This window comes from Chiloscyllium plagiosum, unplaced genomic scaffold (assembly GCF_037043375.1).
Source record: "Chiloscyllium plagiosum isolate Xiang-an unplaced genomic scaffold, Cpla_swu_hap1 HiC_scaffold_23, whole genome shotgun sequence".
NCBI classification, from domain to species: Eukaryota; Metazoa; Chordata; class Chondrichthyes; order Orectolobiformes; family Hemiscylliidae; genus Chiloscyllium; species Chiloscyllium plagiosum.
In genome coordinates, this window is record NW_028270161.1 from 5,351,221 (window position 1) to 5,377,629 (window position 26,409).

Genomic DNA, 26,409 nt, shown 5'->3' on the forward strand with positions numbered 1-26,409 from the left:
ACCCAGTCATAAATGGTGGTGGACGATCAAACAATTAAGGATGTTCCATCCATATTTCATCATCAAGAATTGGGGACACACAACATCATGTGTAAAACAAGGCTAAAACTAGGATTGAGTAGAGAAAGAATTTCATTACCTGGAGGGTTGTGACTCTTTGGAATTCTCTGCCACAGGGAGTTGTGGATGATCTATTATTGAGCGTATACACGAATAACATTGACCTATTTTTAGACAAGGAGAGAGTTGAGAAATATAGAGTAATGCAGGAAAGTGAAGTGGAGTTAAATGATCAACCATGATCTCATTGAGTGGTGAAGTAGGAGTGAAGGGCTGAATGGCTTCCTCCTGCTCTGATTTAATTTACTCTTACTCATACAAAGTGGCTAATGAGCAAGTTTCTGCAACTGGATTGTTTGGAAAATCAAGTTCCTTTTAATTTTATTTTACAGACTGCAGGAAAATCAGTTTTGTATACTAGGTTTGAAATGCCAGGTTTGATATTTATCAAAGTGTCTCTGTTATCCAGGAATACTAAATCATATTTACCCCCTATAAAAGTCACCCTGTTGTGCCAAATATTCCAATTTATGTATACAGGGGATCTCTGACTTTTGAACATCTGACTTGCAAATGCTGCTACATTTGAACACTATCCCATAATTATACTTTTAAAGATCCAACATAGGAACATTCTGTTTATTTATGAATAGCTACCTTATATTGTCCAGCCTGACCTTTATACAGATGAACTTCTGAAGATACTCAAGGTTGGAAGCCCTTCTCAACCTGGAAACTGCCTGTATGTTGGAGAGGCTCTGGAATGTATTGTGCACTTCACCTACATTGATCCAACAGTATAGCAGCCATGCCAGCTGAGTATTTGACAACTAAGACATCACCAACAGCTCTGGTGTACGAAGCAGTTGTTGTCATCGTATTTCTGTACTGCACGGCATGGTGGCACAGTGGTTAGCACTGCTGCCTCACAGCGCCTGAGACCTGGGTTCAATTCCCGCCTCAGGTGACTGACTGTGTGGAGTTTGCCCGTTCTCCCCGTGTCTGCGTGGGCCTCCGGGTGCTCCGGTTTCCTCCCACAGTCCAAAGATGTGCAGGTCAGATGAAATGGCTATGCTAAATTGCCCGTAGTGTTAGATAAGGGGTAAATGTAGGGGCATGGGTGGGTTGCGCTTCGGCGGGTCGGTGTGGACTTGTTGAGCCGAAGGGCCTGTTTCCACGCTGTAATGTAATCTAATCTAATCTAATTGACTGTTTATCCAAACAAATAAGACTGCTGGAGAAGATGCATCATCCATGCCTTTCTGCAACCTCCATAATCAATGGGAGGACTGTCTAAACAATATGAGTGTCCTTCTGAAACCATCTCCACAAACATTCCAAAAAGGTTATCTCAAAACCATCTCCATGAATTGTACACCATCTCTGGATGGCTGAAAAATGTTTCCCTCAACCGCTCCTATTTTTTTCTCAATTCTCAAATGATCAGCATTCCAGAGTAGAACAAATAAAAAGCTGTACACGCCCTATGAAGATCTCCTCACATTAATGACAAGGAGGAGGTTACTACCAAATCAGACAACTTGTCCATCAACCTGGATCACACTTTAAGTCCAAACACCTTAAAGATGAAGCAGAGGGAGAAAGCAGAGAAGCCTGGAAATTGTAGCCTGGAAATTGCCAGCTACGCTTAGTGGCTTGTACAGAGAGGAGATGGAAATGTGTTGCTGGAAAAGCGCAGCAGGTCAGGCAGCATCTAGGGAACAGGAGAATCGACGTTTCGGGCATTAGCCCTTCTTCCTGAAGAAGGGCTAATGCCCGAAACGTCGATTCTCCTGTTCCCTAGATGCTGCCTGACCTGCTGCGCTTTTCCAGCAACACATTTCCATCTCTGATCTCCAGCATCTGCAGACCTCACTTTCTCCTGTACAGAGAGGAGAAGAGTCAATTCTCTCGTAACTCAGAAGTCACTTTATTAATGTATTAGACAATACATATGTGGCTTATACATTTTACCACAAACTAGAACCTATTTCTACACCAACACTCCCTGAGTAGTCCAGAAATACAAAAGTTAATACCTGAGCAGGAGAGCTGCTGATGTTGGCCAGGTGCTCTGTTCCTTCTCTCGTTGATGTTATCACCATCCTTGATGTAAGATCTGTTTCTACGATGGTTGGTCTCTTGAATTTTCACTGGTTCCACGCCCGAGCATCATTGTCTTATTCCTTTCCTTGTCTACTTCGAGCTGTACTGTCTGTTCCCCGTTGGCTCAGGCTCATTTGCTTTATCGCTGCCTTTACCTCACTGGCCCAGACCCCAGGTCCTAGGTAGCATTACCTCATTACTCATTGTCCAGATGAGGCTTTTAAATTACTTCATCTTCCATGTTTTCTGCATAACTTAGTTAATACATTGTTTTCCACAAAACTTCATTAATACATTGTTTGCCACATAACTTGCTTAGTACAAGCCAGTACCTGGACTCAGCTCATTTTTAGTTCTCTAGCCTTATTTTCCTACATATCTGCAACTTCAGTATTTCTCTGCAGATTTTGGCAGTTTGTATATCTCTTTCTCTTCTCTTGCTGCCCTAGCAGACAGAGGCAATTCCTGCACTCCAAGTCCCATGACCCAAAGATCTGCAGATCAAGAATCAGTCTGACCTGTCATTTGAAAGCCAATGGCAGATTTTGCAACACTGAGTAGATAACCTCAAATCAAAGACTAGCCAACAATCCTGGTACCGTATTCTCAAGAAAGGAGAGGCGGCAGGAGTTCTGAGGACGCAGGTGCACAAGTGCCTCAACAATATTTATTTATATAGCTCCTTTAATGTAATAACATTTCCCAAGGACTTTACAGGCGTGCTCTCAAAGCAGGATTTGACATTGAACCACATATGACAGTATTAGGGCAGCTGGCCAAAGCTTGATCAGAGGTAGGTTTTAACAGTATCATCGGAGAGGACAGAGAGACGTTAGAGTTCAGGCAGCTGTAGGCACTGTGGCCAAAAGTGAAGAGATTAGCACTGGGAATGCAAGAGAAGCTAGAATTCAATGAACACAGAAATCTCAGAGGGTTGTGGGGTTAAGGAGGTTTCAGAAGTGGAGAGGTCGAACATGGAGGGATTTGAAAATAAGTAGAGTTCTAAAATTGAAGCATTACTTGAGAGGCAGCCCATGTAGGTCAGTGAATATCAGAATGGTAGATGAATATGACTTGGTGCAATAGATCTGTATAAGTAAATTGGTAAATCACCTATCAGATGGCCACTACCTCAGAGTCATAGAGCATGGAAACAGACCAGTCCACGCAGACCATGTTCCCAAACGAGCTAGTTCCATCTGTGCTTGCCCATATCCCTCTAAACCTTTCTTATTCATAAACTTATCCAAATATCTTTTAAATGTTGTAACTGGACCCACATCCACCACTTCCTCTGGCTGTTCATTCCATACACGAACCACTCTCTGTGTAAAAAGGTTGCCCCTCAGGTCCTTTTTAAATCTTTCTCCTCTCTCTACCCTAGGAAAAAGACTTTTGCTATTCACCTTATCATTTCCCCTCATGATTTTATAAGCCTCAGTAAGGTCACCCCTCAACCACCTGTGTTTCACTGAGAACACTCCCAGCCCATCCAGCTTTTCTATTTTTCTATCTCAAACATTTCATTCCTGACAATATTTGGTAAATCTTTTTGAGTCCTGTTCAATTTAATGTTCTTCCTATAACAGGGTGACCAAAACTGCACAAAGATTCCTAAAGACGCCTAATCAATGCCCTGAGCAACCTCAACATGACATCCCAACTCCTATTCTCAAAGGTCTGAACAGTGAAGACAAGCATGCTAAATGGCTACTTAACCACCCAATCTACCTGTGATGCAAATTTCAAAATTTATGTACCTGAACTGCTCGGTCTCTCTGTTTTACAACACTAGCCAGAGCCCCCCAACATTAATTATATTAGTCATGTCCTTGTTTGTATAATGAAAATGCAATACCTCACGTTTATCCAAATTAAACTTCATTTGCTACTCCTCAGCCCATTGACCCATTTGATCAATGTCTCTGTAATCTTAGATAACCTTCTTCACTGACCACTATACCACCGATTTTGGTGGCATCTGCAAACCTACTAACCATACCTCCTACATTCTCATCCAAATTATTTATATAAATGAGAAACAAAAGTGAAACCAGTACCGATCCCTGTGGAACACCACTCATCGTAGACCTCCAGTCCAAAAAACAACCCTCCACCATCACCCTCTGTCTCCTACTATGAAGCCAATTTTGTATCCAACTGGCAAGCTCACCCTGAATCCCAACCTCATTATAAATTATCAAAATTTGTTCCTTCTCACTCCTAAAATGTTATTTGTATTACTAGGGTTATTGCTCATTTTTCATACACCGAATTAATTTAGAACATTGGGTTGTTCTGCAGGAGAGATGCCATATTCTGCAATGGGTTCGAACTGTTGTATGTGCAGTTGTCAGCCAACATTATTAGCCATACTGCACGAGCTTCGAACTCTACGTGAACTGATGCAAGGACAAGCAGGTATGGTCTGATTTCATTGTGTAGAATGATGTAAAGTTTCTTCCTTTTTCTATAATTTAAATGCTTTCTTGGAAGAAAAACAAGGCATGTATCAAGGAATCTTCCAACAGTGTAGACTGCATCAATAAACTTCTAAAGTTCACAGTTGAATCAGTAGTCTTTCTGTTTCTTGTCAATGTGAGTGTGATTTACTTAAATCTTTAGTTTCCAATTATTTTCAGTATTCTTCCTTCAGTATAGCATTGAGCTGTATAATTCAGCAAGATCCTGTGGTTTGATCTGCATTGAATGATAGCCTCCTATCTACCACCTGAATATTCACTTCCTCACCACTGACACACAGTAGCAGCAGTATGTACCATCTGCAAGATGCATTGCAGTAGTACGCGACAGTTCCTTCAGCAGCTTCCAAAACTACAATCTATCCCACCTAGATGGACATGAACAGCTCATACATGGAAACACCAGCACCTGCAAGTTCCCCTCCAAGTCACCCAAAGCCTTCACGTGAAATGATATCACTGGTCCTTCTCTATTACTGGGTCAAAATCCTGGATCTCCATTCTTAGTGGCACTGTGGATTGATATTCACCATGTAATCATGTCCACTTGCAATCAAAGCTAAAGTTCCATAAGACTTCCTAATTGCCCACTGCATTTGTATATAATCTTCAGTGGCTTATTGACAAGATACCCTGTTCCTGTATACATCTCATTTCTTTACCATGTAAGAAAAACTCTGGACATCTGTTCCTCCAAGCAAAGTGGGTAAACTCACATTTTTTCACTTTATATTACTATCTGCCTCATTCTTAACTACACACAAAGCCCATTGCAAAGCATCTTTCTTATAGCGTAGTTCCCACCTAGTTTAGGTGTACTGTGCAAACTTGAAAATATTACAATTGTTCTCCACATCCAAATTATTGATTATATGTTGTGAACAGCTGGGGCCAAAATAAAGATCCTAGTGGTGTTCCACAATTTATAGACAAAAGTGAGTATTGCAGATGCTCGAGATTAGATTCAAGAGTGTGGTGCTGGAAAAGCACAGCAGGTCAGGCAGCATCTGAGGAGCAGGAGAGTCGATGCTTTGGGCAAAAGCCCTTCATCAGGAATGAGGCTGGGGGCCTTGGAGGGGTGGAGAGATAAATGGGAGGGGGGTGGGGCTGAGGGGAAGGTAGCTGAGAATGCAATAGGTTGATGGAGGTGTGGGTAAAGGTGATAGGTCGGAGGGGAAGGTGGTGCAGATAGGGAAGAAGGAAAATCTACAGATGGGACAGGTCATGAGGACGGTGCTGAGCTGGAAGGCTGGAACTTGGGTAAGGTGGGGGGAGGAGAAATGAGGAAACTGGTGAAATCGTGAATGAGGAAAATGGTGATCATCCCTTTCTTATTTCTCAGTTCCAACCATACATCTTCACTGGACATTCTCCCAGGAATATCTTCCCTAAGTACATCTATAATGTTATCCTTAACATTAAGCTGCTAGTCCTGCCCCTCCCTGAGCCACAAAACCGTAACAGCAAAAAAGGGAAAACTAAAAGATATTTTAGAAATGGATAGTTTTTTCTAGCTTGAAGTACTTATTTATTAAATACAGTTTTAATCTGTGAAAATGAAGTCTTTATAACTATTGCGGACACCAGAAAGTGACCTGGAGTTACATTAAAACCTCTTGTTTCTTTACAGGTCCTCAGAGCACCGTGCACATTCCGTCGTCCCATCTTCCTACTTTTCGTTCGAGTTTTCTACGGAACAAAATCATTAAAAAAAGACTGATCCACAGGATCAGGCCTGCTCCAGCTCAACCAAATCCTAAAGTTCACAATCAGAGCATCAGTTTACCACAGACTGAAAAGAGCCATTCGTTATCAACAGAGAAATTGACCACCGAGATTAATCCAAGGCAGAGTCTACCAAATCGGATACAAAGTTACATTTCAGAACTGGACAGTTTACAAAACAATGATCTCTTAGAGGTAAGTACAAGGATTTATTACATAGAGTGCAGAAGCTCACTACCTGGAACATGGGATACAGAGTTTAACGCCCCAAGAGAGAGCCATTGGACAGTCTGTATAGACTGCAATTTTCTTTTAAGAGGAGTGTAAGCTTGGCTTAGTAAGTTTATCCAATGAGTAGTGTAGCAAATTAATATTTTTGCATTTGATCTTTGATTTGCGCTAAGTCAGCTGATCTCAATTCTGTTGTAGAGTATTTTATAACTGACCTCAGTACCTGAGATAAGCCAAGAATTCCATTCCTAATACCTCTGAGACCTTTGCTGGAAATGAATTTTTGAAACTATGACAGGCTTGTGATGAAACAGCCAGACAGTGCTAATGGCCAGCTGGCTGATCACAGAACCAGAGGTTCCCTGACAATTGTCCAGCAAAAGAGGAAGTATCTTCAGGAACTGAGAAACGAAACGAGGATGAATTTTGTTTTGATTCCATAAAGAAATTTAATGCTGCATTAGTTTAACATCTTTAAGGTAAACTGGATCAATACCTGGTTTTGAAAAGGTTGATCAGTCATTAAGAAAAATATAGATATAAGTGGTTGAGTATTCTGTTTCGAGCTGTTGATCCACTGCTGTATGACTTGGTTTGTCATTTACAAAATAAGCTGGTTGGAACTGAAAAATGTTTGGAATTCTGAATGTTTTGCTTCAGTTGACTTTGTGATCAGACCAACATTTCAGACTTGTTTCTATCAGGGATTATTCAATGAAGATTAAGTAATTTCATAACAATGTTCCTAGTTGTTGATACAAGTCCCTCATTGGTCTGAATAGACTTTACATTTTTGGTTTTGTAAAGGTTTTTAATAATTTTTCATCCTTCATCTTACTTTGGACCCTGCATCATTCCCATCGTAACGAAACACTGTTGATTTGTTCCCAGATCTCTGTCAATGATATTTTGAAGCTGGCAAGTGGGAATTATCAAAGCAGACTGGAATAACTTTCCCAATGTTTTCACTATCCACTGCAGTGAAATAATTGTCTCTCCCTCCTTGAACAGCATATCAAGGACTAGTACCCCTATTGCAAAGAATTACGGATGAAAATTCATGTGCTACAGTTTATATTTGCTATAAAGTGTATTGTCCAAGTGTTCTCAATGTTTAGGGCATCGCTTTGAGTGACAGCTCATCATGTTTTGAATGACTAAGCTCTGTTGTTAAACAGTGCTTGAGTACTCTAAGTTGGAATCAGGGTGAAGGTTTGTGCATTTGATTTTCTATGCATGGTGAGATCTCGATCTGAACGTTGCCAACTACAGCAAATATTTGGAGGTATATCAATCCAATCACTCTAAATTACTTCTTATCGGACTGTCTGTACACCAGCAACCAACTACCCAACCTTTTTACTGTTCCTAGTTTCTAAACAAGTTTATGACCAACTCATTATTTTGTTAAAATTGATTTTCTTTTTAAGATGTTGAGAGAGCAATATCTCAGAATAGAAACAGCAATTGACACAAGTAGAGTTTTAACATTATTAATGAAGCTTGACTTTCATTCTATCTTTAAAACTATTTTGTTTTCAATAACCCACTTAATCATCTAAAGTTAGCACATAATCCTAACCAATAACTAGCTTTTCAATCAAGTCATGTCACAGAATATGTAGGTTGGAGCAGTTCCACAAGATGTGTGAAAGTTAACTGATATTTACAAGAGTTTCATTGTGAAACCATTTGAGTACAGAGCACTCACTCACAGGACAAAGCTGTGGATTTATGCACAGCGAGTGGGTAGGACAAGCATTCCTATCTTGTGTTCAACTCCAGTAACAACTTGGTAAGGGAACAACTATCTTTTCAAATGAGTGAAACAACAATAAAATCTGTGAATGAACTCAGTGATACGAAAGGAGTGGGAGAGAAAGAAAGGCAAAGAAGCTGTTCTTGATTTACAGCCCATGCGAGAAAGTTCCATCAGTTTATGGTGAAGCAGCCATTAAGCTGGATCAGATGGAGACAAGACTAGCAAACGGAACCTCATTCCAGTTCTGGGTAACCTTGTGGAGAATGATAGAAATGAAATGATGTCTGGTAATAGATGCAGAATATCGTCTTGCCAGTATCCAGTATCTGTTAAACCTGTCATGGTGATATATGGAACAGACAATGTGATGGATTATGTGATTATTGCAACAAAGGAAGGTTTTTTTTGAAGTTGGAACCGTAGAAGCAGCCTGAATGGGTGGGATCAAGCTTCCATTGAACCAAGATTTTTAGTTTTAGCTTTCAGCAGTTACTTTGATCTTTTCGTCAGGCAGGGATACGAGGACATGTGAGCACAGCCTTAGAACTAGAGGGGGTCAATTTAAAATGAAAATGAGGAGGCATTTCTTCAGCCAGAGAATGGTGGGCCTGTGGATTCACTGCTACTGGAGCGCAGTGGAGGCCAGGACGTTAAATGTCTTCAGGGCAGAAATTGGTAAATTCTTAATCTTGCAGGGAACTAAGGGATACGGGGACAGTGCTGGTAAGTGGCTTTGAAATGCCCACCAGCCATGATTGAATGGCGGAGAGGACTCAATGGGCCAAATGGCCTTACTTCCACTCCTATTTCTTATGGTCTCATGGCCTTATGGGAGGTCTTATTCCCCTCTTTGTTACAGCTAAAAGCTGGGGTTCTCTTCCTGCTGCCGGAATTGCATATAAGACAATCTGTTTTACTGAATTTGCCTTTGTCAAGCGTGTGTTTATGGGATGTTACTATATTGGAACAGTTAATTAGTAGTAGTTAAGCATTTCTATGGTTACAGTTTAGCCAATTCTTTTATTTTTATTTGGTCTGTATTTTAACTCTAGTGTAAAAATAGTGTGTTTTACTTAAAGTCGAGTAGTTTGACCAGTTGAATTGCATCTGGAATACAACACCTCACACTTACCTTTAAAATAAGAAAAGTTTAGGGTCTGGACAATCGTCTTAACGTATTTTCAGGGGGTTTGATCTGGTCCAATATAACAGTTTGTTGGTATTGGACCTTGAATTGAAAGGTTGCACAGGAATATATTACAACAGCTACCTCTGGTAGAGATTGAAAATGAAACGGATTGTTTAAAATTAAATGTAAATTCAGTTCCAAAAGTATCTTTTTAAGAAGTTGCATCTTGCCTTTTAAGAAAAAGGAAAAAGTGCAAATAAAGAATTTTGCAGTTAATTGTTACAATTACATAAATGAATATATATAATTCAAGTCACTTACTGAAGGACTTCAAGTCAGGGTGTTTGCTTTTAATTTTAAGAAGAGGGAAAATCAAACAAATTAATGCCCTCTAGTTTATAAATAATCTGATCACTTGTGTTGTATACATTTGGGGAATGAATTGCTAGGGTGGCCTGTGAAATATTTGATGTGGAGGTTTTATAAGTTGATATTCATCAGAAATGTGAGAAGATATTTTCAAAGATCTGGCAGTTAAGCAGTTGTCATAGGCAGACAAATCATTCCTGAAGAATCTGGTAGCCATCGTTGAGGACTAGAAGTTCTTTTGATGTTTTGGCTCTGAGAAGCATGGGGAACAGTGAAAGTAATCTTAAAATGACCATCGTCTCAAATTGATTTGATTTGATTTATTGTAGTCACAGGTACTTGAGTACAGTGAAACGTTTTGTTTTGCAAGCAGTGCAAACAAGTCATAGCAAACAAGGACATACAGATCATAGGGTGTTCAGACAGTGAGACATACAAGGTTACGGCTGCACAAGAGATACACAAAGCAAGATTAACATTAGCGAGACCAACATTGTATGAAGCTAGAGAGGTCCATTCAGCAGTTTAATAACAGCCGGGAAGAAGCTGTTCTTGAACCTGCTGGTATAAGTGTTCATGCATGTGTGCATCTGTATCTTCTGCCTGATGGAAGAGAGCATTATCGGGGTGGGAAGGGTTTTTTTTAATATAAATATTTTTTATTGAAAAGCTTTTTAAAATCTTTTACAAAACATTTATATATAAAGAAAGAAATAACACCATCAAACAGAACAAAGAACAAGGCCATAACAAAGTACCATTGTTACTAAACAACCCACTATTCTACCAAAACAAACCTATCTACTTAACTGAAACTAAACAACAAACATATTGAATAAATACTAGCTTAAATTACATTCAAGTTACTTTAATTATATAATGTCTTACTACTTTGTTCTGCCTTACTCATCACACCTCTACTGAGGCTCCCATCCCTGGGAGTACCCCCTATAGTACCTGTATTATTTGGGAAGGGTCTTTGATGACGTTGAGACCCTTTCAGCACCAATAGCAAGTGTAAATTAAGTCCATGGATGGGAGGTTGGCTTCTGTGATGGTCTGGGCTATGCACACCACTTTATGTAGTTTCTTATGGTCCTAGGTGGAGCAGTTGCCATACCAGGCCAGTATGCACCCAGATAGTATGCTTTCTATAGTGCATCTGTAAAAGTTAGTGAGGGTCCTGCGGACATGCCGAATTTCCTAAAACGGCTAAGGAAGAAGAGGCATTGTTGTGCCTTTTTGATCTGTCATATCTACATGTGGAGTCCAGGACAGATTGGTGGTTATCGCCACTCCTAGGAACTTGATGCTCTTAACCCTCTCCACCTCAGTTCCATTGATGTAGGTAGGGGCATGTCTTCCCCTTTCTTCCTGAAGTCAATGAAATTTAAATTGATGCAACATCCACAGCCTCTTGGGAAATGAATTCTAGCTTTCCACTGCCCTTTTGTGTCAATAAAATCCTGATTTTATTCATAACTTGTCCATTGTAATTTTAGAAGTATGTCCTTTCATTTTGGAGTCTGCCATTACAGTTTCTACATATATACCTTTGAATGCCTTCAAATTTTAATTAGATTGCTCCTAATTCTTCTAAATGCAAAGGAAACGAAGTTTCTGCAACTTGTGCTCCTAATTTGGCCTGTTCCAAGTTGGTATCTTGCTGATGAATTTATGTTGGCCCCTTGTCTAGGAAAGATATACCGACCTGAGGCGCAATGCAGAGCAGATTCACTAGGCTGATCCTGGGTATGGAAGGATTTTCTTGTGAAGAGGAATTGAGTTGCGTCAGGTCTGTACTCATTGGAGTTTAGAGGAATGAGAGGAGACCTTATTGAAACACACAAGATTCTTGGGGGACTTCACAGGTAGATGTGGAGAGGTAGTTTCCTTTTGTGGGAAAGTCTAGAACCAGACAGCATCATTTCAAGTTTAAGGGGTTGCCCATTTAAAACAGAGATGAGGAACTTCTGCCCTCAGACAGTGGTGAATTTGTAGAGTTCTTTACCACAGAAGGCTATAGAGACTGAGTTTTTAAGGATATTCAAGGCTGAGATAGATTTTTAATCAGTAAATGATTAAATCAGTAAAAATTTCTGGCTGTAAGAGCTGCTCCTTTGTTTAAGGTATTTTAGGTGCTGGACTTGATTTCCTTAAATTCCAGAGGCAGCAATTACTGTTTTATATGCTAATGCATTGTTTTGGAACTTTGGAAAAAAAAGTCAAAACAACAGCAGTTTTAAAAGGGAGAAGAACAGACAAAGGAAGCACATGGTGAGGACAGTGCAGGAGAGAGAGAAAGAGAGAGAGAACCTGCACAGTTACTGCCTTTGCTGTTTTTGAATTCATGTCGCTGGACATCGGAGTGCATCTGGGAAAATTAACAAACTGCGAATTTCACAACTAATCTTGGAGGAACCAGTTTGGGCGAAGTTTACAACACAGATTCAGATAAGTTAATTGTTGTTTTAAGTCTGTCCAAGAGAAAGGCTGCATTAGTGAGTACAGTGGGTTCTTTCTTGATGATATGTTTTTGGAGATAAGTCTCTTGATTAAACTTAAAATATAAGCCTTAGCTATTAATTTAACCTGGTGCAGTGTTTTCTAGAGGAATAAGACGGTGTTATTTTTTGGGTCTGTAGATTGTGAAGGAGCAAAAGTAGCCTTTGCAGTGATATGTACTTCTTGTCAGCTGTGGGGGTTTAAAGAGAGTTTAAGGGTTACTGCGGATTATATCTGCCATAAATGCTGTTGGATGCGAATCTTATCAGATCAAGTGGATCGGTTGGAGAGACAGATAGAAGCGATGAGGAATTTGCAACAGCAACAATATGTGATGAATGGCAGTTATAGGAAGGGGGGAAACATTCCGATACAGTCACATAGATGGGTTAACTCCAGGAAGGGTTAGAGAGGTAGGCACCTAGGGCAGGAGTCTTTTGTGGATATACTCATTTCAAACAGGTATGCTGTTTTGGAAAATGTAGGGGTGATGGATTCTCAGGGGAACATAGCATGAACAACCAAGTTTCTGGTATTGAGACTGGCTCTAATGCAACGAGGGGTACTTTGGCTTCCAAGAGATCAATTGTGTTAGGGGACTCTTTAGTCTGAGGTACAGACAGATGTTTCTGTGGCCAGCAGAGAAAAAGCAAAATGGTGTGTTGTTTCCCTGGTGCCAGGATCAAGGATGTCTCAGAGAGAGTGCAGAATGTTCTCACGGGGGAGAGGGGCCAGCAAGAGGTCGTTGTCCACATTGGAACCAATGATATAGGAAGAGAAAAGGTTGAGATTCTGAAGGGAGATGACAGAGAGTTAGGCAGAAATTTAAAAAGGAGGTCCTCAAGAGTAATAATATCTGGATTACTCCCAGTGCTACGAACTAGTGAGGGCAGGAATAGGAGGGTAGAGCAGATGAATGCATGGCTAAGGAGCTGGTGTATGGGAGAAGGATTCACATTTTTGGATCATTGGAATCTCTTTTGGGGTAGACGTGACCTGTACAAGAAGGACGGATTGCACCTAAATTGGAAGGGGACTAATATACTGGCAGGGAAATTTGCTAGAACTGCTTGGGAGGATTTAAACTAGTAAGGTGGGTGGGGGGGTGGGTGGGACTGAGGGAGATAGTGAGGAAAGATCAATCTGAGACTGATACAGTTGAGAACAGAAGTGAGTCAAACAGTCAGGGCAGGCAGGGACAAGATAGGACTAATAAATTAAACTGCATGTATTCCAATGCAAGGGGCCTAACGGGGAAGGCAGATGAACTCAGGGCATGGTTAGGAACATGGTACTGGGATATCATAGCAATTATGGAAACATGGCTCAGCGATGGGCAGGGCTGGCAGCTTAATGTTCCAGGATACAAATGCTACAGGAAGGATAGAAAGGGAGGCAAGAGAGGAGGGGGAGTGGCATTTTTGATAAGGGATAGCATTACAGCTGTGCTGAGGGAGGATATTCCTGGAAATACATACAGGGAAGTTATTTGGGTGGAACCGAGAAATAAGAAAGGGATGATCACCTTTCCAAACATTGACTGGGACTGCCATAGTGTTAAAGGTTTAGATGGAGAGGAATTTCTTAAGTGTGTACAAGATAATTTTCTGATTCAGTATGTGGATGTACCTACTCGAGAAGGTGCAAAACTTGACCTACTCTTGGGAAATAAGGCAGGGCAGGTGACTGAGGTGTCAGTGGGGGAGCACTTTGGGGCCAGCGACCATAATTCTATTTGTTTTAAAATAGTAATGGAAAAGGATAGACCAGATCTAAAAGTTGAAGTTCTAAATTGGAGAAAGGCCAATTTTGACGGTATTAGGCACAAACTTTCGAAAGCTGATTGGAGGCAGATGTTCGCAGGTAAAGGGACGCCTGGAAAATGGGAAGCCTTCAGAAATGAGATAACAAGAATCCAGAGAAAGTATATTCCTGTTAGAGTGAAAGGGAAGGCTGGTAAGTATAGGGAATGCTGGATGACTAAAGAAATTGAGGGTTTGGTTAAGAAAAAGAAGGAAGCATATGTCAGGTATAGACAGGATAGATCGAGTGAATCCTTAGAAGAGTATAAAGAATGTAGGAGTATACTTAAGAGGGTAATCAGGAGGGTAAAACGGGGACATGAGATAGCTTTGGCAAATAGAATTTAGGAGAATCCAAAGGGTTTTTACAAATATATTAAGGACAAAAGGGTAACTAGGGGCGAGAATAGGGCCCCTCAAAGATCAGCAAGGCAGCCTTTGTGTGGAGCCACAGAAAATGGGGGATATACAAAATGAATATTTTGCATCAGTATTTACTGTGGAAAAGGATATGGAAGATATAGACTGAAGGGAAATAGATGGTGACATCTTGCAAAATGTCCAGATTACAGAGGAGGAAGTGCTGGATGTCTTGAAATGGTTAAAGATGGATAAATCCCCAGGACCTGATCAGATGTACCCGAGAACGCTGTGGGAAGCTAGAGAAGTGATTGCTGGCCTCTTGCTGAGATATTTGTATCATCGATAGTCACAGGTGAGGTGTCAGAAGACTGGAGGTTGGCATACGTGGTGCCACTGTTTAAAGAGGGCGGTAAAGACAAGCCAGGGAACTATAGACCGGTGAGCCTGACCTCAGTGGTAGGCAAGTTGTTGGAGGAAATCCTGAGGGACAGGATGTACATGTATTTGAAAAGGCAAGGACTGATTAGGGATAATCAACATGGCTTTGTGCGTGGGAAATCAGGTCTCACAAACTTGATTGAGTTTTTTGAAGAAGTAACAAAGAAGATTAATGAGAGCAGAGCAGTAGATGTGATCTATATGGACTTCAGTAAGGCGTTGGACAAGGTTCCCAATGGGAGACTGATTAGCAAGGTTAGATCTCATGGAATACAGGGAGAACGAGCCATTTGGATACAGAACTGGCTCAAAGGTAGAAGACAGAGGGTGGTGGTGGAGGGTTGTTTTTCAGACTGGAGCCTGTGATCAGTGGTGTGCCACAAAGATCAGTGCTGGGTCCTCTACTTTTTGTCATTTACATAAATGATTTGGATGGGAGCATAAGAGGTACAGTTAGTAAGTTTGCAGATGACACCAAAATTGGAGATGTAGTGGAGAGCGAAGAGGGTTACCTCAGATTATAACAGGATCTGGACCAGATGGGCCAATGGGCTGAGAAGTGGCAGATGGAGTTTAATTCAGATAAATGCGAGGTGCTGCATTTTGGGAAACCAAATCTGAGCAGGACTTGGACACTTAATGGAAAGGTCCTAGGCAGTGTTGCTGAACAAAGAGACCTTGGAGTGCAGGTTCATAGCTCCTTGAAAGTGGAGTCGCAGGTAGATAGGATAGTGAAGAAGGCGTTTGGTATGCTTCCCTTTATTGGTCAGAGTATCGAGTACAGGAGTTGGGAGGTAATGTTGTGGCTGTACAGGACATTGGTTAGGCCACTGTTGGAATATTGTGTGCAATTCTGGTCTCCTTCCTATCGGAAAGATGTTGTGAAACTTGAAAGGGTTCAGAAAAGATTTACAAGGATGTTGCCAGGGTTGGAGGATTTGAGCTGTTGGGAGAGGCTGAACAATCTGGGGCTGTTTTCCCTGGACCATCAGAGGCTGAGGGGTGACCTTATAGAGGTTTACAAAAGTATGAGGGGCATGGATAGGATAAATAGACAAAGTCTTTTTCCTGGGGTCGGGGAGTCCAGAACAAGAGGGCATAGGTTTAAGGTGAGAGGAGAAAGATATAAAAGAGACCTAAGGGGCAACTTTTTAATGCAGAGGGTGGTACGTGTATGGAATGAGTTGCCAGAGGACGTGGTGGAGGCTGGTACAATTGCAACATTTAAGAGGCCTCTGGATGGGTATATGAATAGGAAGGGTTTGGAGGGATATGGGCCGGGTGCTGGCAGGTGGGACTAGATTGGGTCGGCATGGACAGGTTTGACCGAAGGGTCTGTTTCTCTATGACTCTATAACAGCACTATCCAAACCTTCCTTTACCACCTAGAAGGAAAATGGTAGCAGATATCGGTAAAACAATCCTAACTTGGAAATATATCACCAGGATACATTGCAGTGTCACTGGGTCAAAACCCTACCTAACAGCATGGTGGCTCAGTGGTTAACACTACTGCCTCACAGCGCCACGGACCCTGATTCAACTCCAGCCTCGGGCTACTGTTTGCATGAAGTTTGCATATTCTCCCTATGTCTGCGTGATTTTCCTCTGGTGCTGCAGTTTCCTCCCAATGTGCAGGTTAGGTGGCTTGGCCATGCTAAATTGTACACAGTGTCCAGGGATATGTTGATTAGGTGAATTAACCATGGGAAATATGAAGTTATAGGGATAGGGAAGTGGCGGGTGAGTCTGGGTGGGGTGCTCTTTGGAACGTCAGTGTGGATTGATGGGCCAAAATGCCTGTTTCCACACTGTTGGGATCTATGATTCCATGAGCATTGTGGGTCTACCTACAGCACATCAACTGCAGTGTTTCAAGAAGGCAGCTGAGTACCACTTTCTCAAGGGCAATAGCGATGGGCTATGAATGCTGTTCCAACCAAAAACACACACAATCCCCAATAGAATAAACTTTTTTAAAATTCATAAAGGCCGATGTCAGTAGAGGACACAACCAAGATTGATTTGGGTTTTAAAACCATGAAGGTTGTTGCAGGAATGGAAGACAGGTGTCCATCATGTGAGGCCATGAGAAAAATGGAGTCGAGTGGGTGTGTACTGTATCTTGGTTTGAACACAATGAAGCCTTTGTTACTATGTTCAGCGATGTACTCATTCTGAGTAGAATAGAGCTTATTTACAGCAGGGTAAAGGGGGAATCACATGTTTAGAATTTAGAAGTAACAGCAGAAGAAAATCTGTTACATGAAATAACTCTGGTGTGAGAATGTTGACCAAATAATTGTCACATAAAAATATACCGCAAGACATGTTGTAGAAAGATATTGGCAGTGGCAATGATCATATTTATTTTTTGTTTTCATTTGAAAAGGAAAGTTGATTTGAAACAGATGTGAAGGAAAGATTGTAAAACTTGCTGTTATTTTAAACAAATTTCGGAAGTTTCACTAGAATGTTTTATTGCAGTGGCAAAATACAACAGTGCTTCAGATTTATTACAGTTTTTGATTTTGGGATTGTTTATGTGCTGTTGGTTTGAGCAGGGGGCAATGGAGGAAGGCACAGTTCAATCAAATAAGAACTTTCACTTTATTTCCTGTTCATGTCTGGTAGCCAGAGGTCCGGCTTGCAGAAGGCTATGACGTGTTTATCCCCAAATCTCAACTGGTCTCCATATTATTGAACTACTCTCGCTCGGGAAGTTTGCTTTTTCGGAAACTTGTCTCTGCATTTTTTGATGACCGAACACTGGCTAGTTCTCTTCCAAACGGGAAGAGAAAAAGAGGAGCCAACGATAATCGAAAAGGTCTTGATCAAAACATTGTGGGAGCAATAAAAGGTAATTTTAAAAGAATACATTAACAAAATGTGTATTATGTTTAATCAAAAGGACTGGATGCCCCATCATAGACATTGTGAAGAATAATTTTTCAATAATTATATCATACTTCAGAATGAACCTCTTGTTTATGCTGTTGTGCATAGTCTTGTGAATGAACATAGAGCACTGAGCAGCATTACATGATCATGAAGACATTGAGTCTCATGTTTCTGCTTCTAAATTTTGGGGGCAATGGTTGCCTTAAGAATGTTGTTAATAGTTCATTTGCATCCAAAATGACATTACTTAATTTGCTCACATTAATATAAAACATTTTCAACTTTGCTTGTCATATATTCTGTGCAATTGCATGTGTGAAAAAATTGTGAACTTTACAAATGTCTAATTTGAAAGTCACTAATCTGAGTTTCTTTTGAGCCTGTGTTCAGTAATAAAAGGCTGATTGTGGAGTGAATAAAAGCAAATTACTGTGGATTCTGGAATCTGAAACCAAATGGGGAAAATGCTGGAAAATCTCAGCAGGTCTGGCAGCACCTGTAAGGAGAGAAAAGAGCTGACGTTTCGAGTCTAACTGACCCATTGTCAAAGGGACAGTTAGACTCGAAACGTCAGCTCTTTTCTCTCCTTACAGATGCTGCCAGACCTGATTGTGGAGTGAGGTGGAGTTATGACATAATTCTCAATGAATGATTTGCTTCTCACATGTTTATATTTGAGCTTTGGATATGAGTGACGCAGGCAAGGTCAGTTTTCATTGTCAGTCCCTAAATATCTTTGACAATGGGGTGGTGAGCTGCCTTCTTGAAGCATTACAACCTGCTTGGTGAAGGTTCAGCTCTTTTTCTGAAGGGTTTGATGCAAGTGAGTGGCTTTTCATAGGACAGTGAGGAATCAACTACATTGTTCTAGTTTGGAGTCAGATGTAGGTCAGACAAATAACAGTATGGGACTTCCTCACGTGAAGGATACAAAATAGATTTGTGAATTTACATTTCTCCAGCTCCCTTGGTGGGATTTAAATTTATGTCCCCAGAACATTAGCCCAGACCTTTTGCTGCCTAATTAAATGATATTACCATGATGCTTCCCTTACCCTAAGAAAGGAACCCTGCCAGAGCAGTAGACGTTGCATCATCATGAAGTGCCAGCTTGGATTATAGGTCAACAGTTCTTAGAAGACCTTTCAGCCCATTGAAACGTCACTGATCAAAAACCGCCACATAACTATTCTAATCCCATTTTCCAGCACTTGGCCCATCGCCTTGTGTGCCTTGGCATTGCAAGTACACATCTAAATAATTCCTAAATGTTATGAGGGGTTCCGCCTGTACTACTCTTATAGGCAGAGAGTTCCAGATTCCCACCACCCTCTGGATGGAAAGGTTTTTCCTCAAACCCCCTTGAAACCTCCTGCCCCTTACCTTCAATCTAGTCATTGATCCCTCCATCAGGGAAAACGTTTCTACTTATCAACATAATTTTAAATATCTGAAATGGGACTTGAACTTACAACCTTGATTTGCAGGGGACGGGCTGGCTTGGTCATGGTCTTCAGTTACAAGGCATGAGATCAATTTACAAATGTATCATGAACATTCAGAACCTTGATTTATGAACAGAACAATCATCTAGAGATGGGAAGGATATGAGATTGTTAGTTGTTTAAGATCAAGAAGGATTTAGATAATACAACATAATTTTCAATTTCTGGTGACACCATAATTTTATGTGATTATTGATATTTATTTCACGTGATTATTGATATATATTTTGCAAGTTGTAGATCCAAGAGTATGTCTTCACTGGCATAAATTTCAGTGTTCAATTAACTAAAATTTAAATATTTCAGTTTTCACAGAAAGATACTGTACATTAAATCAGATTGATAGACTTCCTGGACCAAAGGATTGGATACAGATTCTCCAAGATCAAATTAAATTAGCCAGAAAGCGTTTAAAAAGGGGTTCTGGTAAGTAAAGGTATTCTGCATTACTTCAATGGCATGTTGGTATTGCTGGCGAGGTCAGTATCTATTGCCCATCCCTAATTGCCCTCGTACTGAGTGGGTTGATTTGCCATTTCAGAGGCCAGTTAAGAATGAGCTGCCTTCCTGTAGATCTGGAGTTGCATGTAGACCAGATCCAGGTGAGGATGGCAGCTTTCCTTCCCTGAAGGATTAGTAATCAAACATATGTCATTCTATCACAGCTGATGTTTGTTTCATGCTCAATATCACTGAGACAAATTTACATATTCACCTGACCTGGTGGGATTTGAACATGTCTCAAAAGCATTATTCTGGGGCTCCGCATTACCAGTCCTTTGACATTACCACTACATCACCACCCTCGAAACAGTGATTATTATAGAAGGCTAATAATCTACATTTTTGAATGAATTACATTTGCCTTCATTTTCAAATATTGTGAAACCTGAAGTAGGAGTAATATAACCTATTTACTACAAAGTCTCCAAGAATTCTACAGAAAAAAAGAAAACTCCTGGATCTAAAAATAGATCTATATTTAGATGAATAAAACTTTGTATAGTCATGCTGTTGAATGACTCTTACATTTTGCTTTCATGTCTCATTGAAGCAGTAGCAAATATTTAATGATCAGACTTGACTCTTTAATCTTCCATTCCATAAAATATAGATTCTGCCTTCTTTAGTTGATTTGGATGTGGATATGCAAACTTAATACTGAAATTTACTGTTGACATAAAACGGATTAAGAGTCGCTACAAACACTTAGAGTCATACTACACGGAAAACAGACCCTGTGGTCCAACCAGTCCATGCTGAACATTTTCCCAAACTAAACAAGTCCCACCTGCCTCGTCCTGGCTCATATCCCTCCAAACTTATCTAAAGGTCTTTTAAACATTGTAATTGTAACCACATCTACCATTTCCTCAGGAAGTTCATTCCACACGCAAACCATCCTCTATGTGAAAAAAAAATTGCCCCTCATGTCTTTTTTTGGATCTCTGTCCTCTCACCTTAAAAATGTGCCTCTACTCTTGAAAACTCCAATCCAAGGGAAATGACAACTATCATGAACTATCTCTCATTATTTTATAAACTTTGATAAGATTGCCTTATAACCTCCTGTGCTCCAGTGAAAAATTTCCCAGCCTATCCAGCCTTTCTTTGTAAGTTAAACCTTCCATACCCAGCAACATCTGATAATTCTCTTCTGAACCCTTTCCTACCTTAATAATCTCTCTCCTACATTTGGGCGACCTGAACCGGACACAGTATTCCAGAAGAGGCCTCAATAATATCCTGTACAACCGTCAACATGAATTCCCAACTCCTATATTCAAAGGATTGATTAGATTAGATTACATTACATTACATTACATTACAGTGTGGAAACAGGCCCTTCGGCCCAACAAGTCCACACTGACCCGCCACCCACCCCTACCCCTACATTTACCCATTGCCTAACACTACGGGCAATTTAGCATGGCCAATTCACTTGACCTGCACATCTTTGGATTGTGGGAGGAAACCGGAGCACCCGGAGGTAACCCACGCAGACACTGGGAGAACGTGCAAATCCACACAGACAGTCGCCTGAGGTGGGAATTGAACCCGGGTCTCAGGCGCTGTGAGGCAGCAGTGCTAACCACTGTGCCACCATGCCGCCCACAATGAAGGCAAGCGTGCTGAACACCTTAACCACCCAGTCTATATGTGACGCAAACTTCAAAGAACTACATACCTGCACCCCTAAGTCCCTCTTCTATAACACTATCCAAGGCCCTACAATTACTTCTTTAAGCCCTGCCCTTGTTTGTTGTACCAAAAGGCATCAGACTTTTGACAGGTTAGTAGATAGGCGCAGGGACAGTTTAGTGCAGAGAAGGCATATTATGCATTTTGTTTGAAATAAAGGAATGCAAGTGTAAACTCAATCAAATTATGCTGAAGTTTCTGAAGGAACAGTGTGAGGTGACCTGAGATAGAAATGAGTCTCAGTCCCAACCCTCGAACTCAGCACCACCTTCCTAACCTGCAATCTTCTTCCTGACTTCACCTATCGCATTTCCAACGCCCCTCCCCCAAGTCCCTCCTCCCTACCTTTTATCTTAGCCTGCTTGGCACACTCTCCTCATTCCTCAAGAAGGGCTCATGCCTGAAACGTCGATTCTCCAGCTCCTTGGATGCTGCCTGACCTGCTGCGCTTTTTCAGCAACACATTTTCAGCTGAGATGGAAATGAGCAAGACTCAGAATTCAACACATGATACAAATATTGTCGAAGTGTAGATTAAAACCAGCATCTGGGCAATTCAGGAACTGCACAAAGTTGGAGATCCTTTTTGCATCTAATAATGGGGAGAAGAAACAGCAGGATAAGAAGATCTTGCAGAACCTTTAAAATGTGACTGCATAAACACTAGCATGAGATAGATAGTTTTTCAGTAGGTTTGGAGGTGGCTGGACTACATGTATGGGTGGTAGTCATGGATAGAATGGGGTAGAATAAAAAGTGATTTCATTAGAACAGGAAAAATGTTGAGATACTGTTTTCCCAGATTGGAGAGATGGAAACTAGGTGTCATAGTCTTTGGATAAAGGCTCAGGATTGAGATACAGAGAAATTTCTTCTCTCGAAGGGCTCTTAATCTCCAGAATGCTGTATAACAGAGAGCTGTGAATGCTCAATTGTTGAATATAGTCAAGACGAGATAGATGTTTGGAATGAAAGGATTGGAAGTGAAAGAGAATTAGGAGACAATGCAGAAAGGTGGTCACTGAGGAGAAAGATGAGCTATCATCTTATTGATAGTTGGAACAGGCTTGAGGGGTTATTAGGTTTATTCTAGTTCTTACATATGCAGAATGCTATACTTTACTAATTATTTAAATCGATTCCATAAATCTGATTCATCTAATTATATGCAATCTCTGTATTAAATAAATCTAATTGATTTTGCATGATTGTGTTTCTAGTCCTGGAACAATTTGAATCCAGCGGAAAGATGGGAAGCGGTTTTGTTCTAAATCCAGGTAATGTTCAATGATGTTTGTCCTATTGAACACATTTCAGGAACACACCATTCTGATACAAAACAATATATATGCAAATGCAGCACCAGCAAAGTCGCACACATGATTGAGTGATGATGGTCATAACAGAATTGTTTTTGATGGTGTTCATTAAGGAAGAAATGTTGACCAGGATATCTAGAGTCTGTAACACTGCAAATGTCCAATGATCTGACCGTTGCTATGTTTGTGTTCACAAGAACCTCCTGCTTCTTTTCAAGTACTGCCATGGAAATGGCCATATGAATGAGAAGAACAAGGAGCTGGAACATACGTTCATGTTCATTTGGTAGGACCAGTAGCAGGTTATTTGGGACCTCATCAGAAAGTCCATTAATAATGTACACCTTATGAATTGCTCTAGGACCTTCGCATAGAGTAGTCCAATCCTGGTGTGGAGGCTGTAATCCAGTTGCTTCATGAACAAAGCTTCTCAGACAGAAACTAAAGTGGTGCAGTAGTCTTGTTGATTAATAGCATAACTGAAGAAATAAATAAGAAACAAGTGCTGGAGAAACTGAGCAGATCAGGCAGCACCTGTGTAGAAAAGTGTTAACATTTTGAATCTAATGTGACTCTTCTTTGAAACTGAAGCAAGGTGGAAGTGTGATGGATTTTATGTTGAAAAGTGAGAAGGGACAAATGGAATAAAAGGGAAGGTCAGAATCTGCAGTATTTGACTTCTTTATAACTAATGACTTGTTAAGCTGTTTGGAAGAGTATAATACAAGTTTATAATTTTGGTGAATACATTTGGAATCATGGTCAGTAATTGCCTGTCAGAAAGGAAATGCAGTAATTTAAATAATATATTTTGCAATGCAGATACCTTGAATGAGAATTTTAAGTGCAGAGTACTTCTGAGTGAGAACATAATACAGGTCATAAACAAAGTATTCCCCCATTGAGCCCAAGGACAGACTTGAGCCACAGCCGTTATGACTTCCTTGAGAGATTTTCCAAATCAGCCTGTTTAGAGATGTTATGACACACCTCTGAAGCAGGTGGGACTTGAACCTGGGTCTCCTGGTTCAGAGGTAGGGACACTACCACAGTGCCACAAGATCCCTTTTAGACAAAGGCATGCAAAGTGGTATATCAGAGGATGTTAAGGCTTGAAACTTGATCTTTTTACTTATAACATATGTTATCATGTCATACAAAGAAAATCATTGCAGGAAGGTGATGCCCTTGTGATAGTATGGTTAGATTATTAACCCAGAAACTCAGATAATGTTCTGGGGACCACCATGGCAGTTGTGGAATTTAATTCAATTTAAAAAAATCTGGTATTATGAGTCTCCTGATGACCATGAAACCACTGCCATTTGTCGGAAAGATCCACCTGGCTCACTAACGTCCTTCAGGGAAGAAGATCTGTCATCGTCACCTGGTCTGGCCTGCATGTGACTCCAGACCCACAGCAATGTGGTTGACTCATAAACTGCCCTTGAAATGATCTAGCAAGGCGCTCAGTTGTACCAGTCACTACAATGTCTCAAAGAAGTGAAACCAGACAGACATCTGGCATTTACTGAGGCACCAGAAAAGACAATGGCAAAAATAACCCTGTGGACCCTGAAAGTCCTCCTTACTAACAAAATTGTGAGAGCTTTCTTAGACTAGTCAAGCAACAGCCCAACATAGTCATACTTACAAAATCATACCTTACAATATCCCAGACATCACCATCCCTGATGTGTGCTGTCCCACTGGCAGGACAGACCCAGCAGAGGTGGTGACACAGCGGTATACAATCAGGAGAGAGGTCCCTGGGAGTCCTCAATATTGACTGCGGACCTTATGAAGTCCCATGGTTTCGGGTTAAACATGGGTAAGGAAACATCTGCTGATATCCATGTACTGTTCTCTCTTGGATGATGAATCAGTACTCCTCCATGTTGAACAACACTTGGAGGAAATGCTCAGAGTGGCAAGGGTACAAAATGTACTCTGAGCCAAAGATTTCAATGTCAACCATCAGTACTGCTGATCGAGCTGGTCAGGTCCGAAAGGACATAGCTACAAGACTGGATCGTGGGAGGTGGTGAGGATCCCAACAAGAGGGAAAGACACACTGACCTCATCCTTACCAATGTGCTGGCTGCAGGTGCATCTGTCTATGACAATATCGGTAAGAGTGACCACCACACAGTCCTTGTGGAGACCAAGTCCCACCTTCACATTGAGAATACCCTCTATCGTGTTGTGTGGCACTATCACTATGCTAAATGGAACAGATTTCAAACAGATCTAGCAACTCAAGACTGTGGGCCATCAACAGCAACAGAATTGTACTCCAGCACAATCTGTAACCTGATGGCCTGGCATAACTCCCACTCAACCATTATCATCAAGCCAGGGGATCAACCCTGGTTCAATGGAGAATGCAGGAGGGCATGCCACGAGCAGCACTACACATAGGTGAATGAGATGTAAACCTGAGGAGCTACCAAACAGGACTCCTCACATGCCAAACAGAATAAAAGCAAGTGATAGGAAGAGCTAAGCGATCCCACAACTCACTGGTTAGGTCTAAGCTCTGCAGTCCTGGCACATCCAGTCGTGAGTGGTGGTGGACAATTAAACAACTCACTGGGGATAGCATGGCTCTGAGCATGGGAAATCATGTCTGATAAACTTGATTGAGTTTTTTGAAGAGGTGTCCAAGATAGATGAAGGCAGATAAATAGAGGTTACCTACATGGAGTCACAAGTGGCGTTGGAAAAATACAGCAGGTCAGGCAGCATCCGAGGAACAGGAGAGTCAAAATTTCGAGCATAAGCCCTTCGTTAGGAATGCTCGAAACATCAAACTCTCCTGCTCCTCGGATGCTGCCTAACCTGCTACGCTTTTCCAGCCTCCAGCATCTCTGCCTCTAGAGTGGTCCCCAGCATCACAGATACCAGTCTTCAGCTAACCCGATTCATTTCATGTGATATCAAGAAATGGTTGGAGACGCTGGATACTGCAGAGTTTAGGGGCCCTAATAACATTCCAGTATTTGTACTGAAGATTTGCCATTCCTCTAGCCAGGTTCTTCTCGTACACTTACAACACTGGCATCTACCCAATAATGTGGAAAATTGCCCGGGCATGTCCTGTGCAAGCAAAGCAGGACAAATCCAAATCAGCTAATTACCACCCAATCAGTCTACTCCAAGCCATCATTAAAGTAATGGAAGATGTCATCAAAAGTGCTATCAAGCAGCACTTGTTCAGCAATAACCTGTTCAGTGATGCCCAGTTTGAGTTTTGCCAGGGCCATGTAGCTCCTGAACTCATTACACCTTGGTTAATACATGGACAAAACAGCTGAAGAGGTGAAGAGAGAGTGACAGAACTTTTCATCAAGACCACATTCAACTCAGTATAGCATCAAGGAGCCCTAGAAAAATAGTCAGAGTCATACAGCATGGAAACAGATAATTCTGTTCAACTCGTCCATGCCAATCAAATTTCCCCAACTAATTTATTCACATTTGCCTGCGTTTGGCCCACATCTTCCTGA

At 41.1% G+C, this 26,409-nt stretch overlaps 1 protein-coding gene across 4 annotated transcripts in view; it reads left to right on the top strand.

The window, feature by feature from the left end:
* bend7 (BEN domain containing 7) overlaps nt 1–26,409 on the top strand; it is a 44,723-nt gene that overhangs the window by 13,779 nt on the left and 4,535 nt on the right. For all 4 annotated transcript variants that reach the window (XM_087999336.1, XM_087999337.1, XM_043714176.2 and 1 more), the window contains 5 exons: nt 4,471–4,587; nt 6,280–6,569; nt 17,608–17,833; nt 19,686–19,805; nt 22,802–22,858. In XM_087999336.1, the coding sequence (XP_087855462.1) occupies nt 4,471–4,587; nt 6,280–6,569; nt 17,608–17,833; nt 19,686–19,805; nt 22,802–22,858 (810 nt within the window). The remainder of the gene's footprint in view (nt 1–4,470; nt 4,588–6,279; nt 6,570–17,607; nt 17,834–19,685; nt 19,806–22,801; nt 22,859–26,409) is intronic.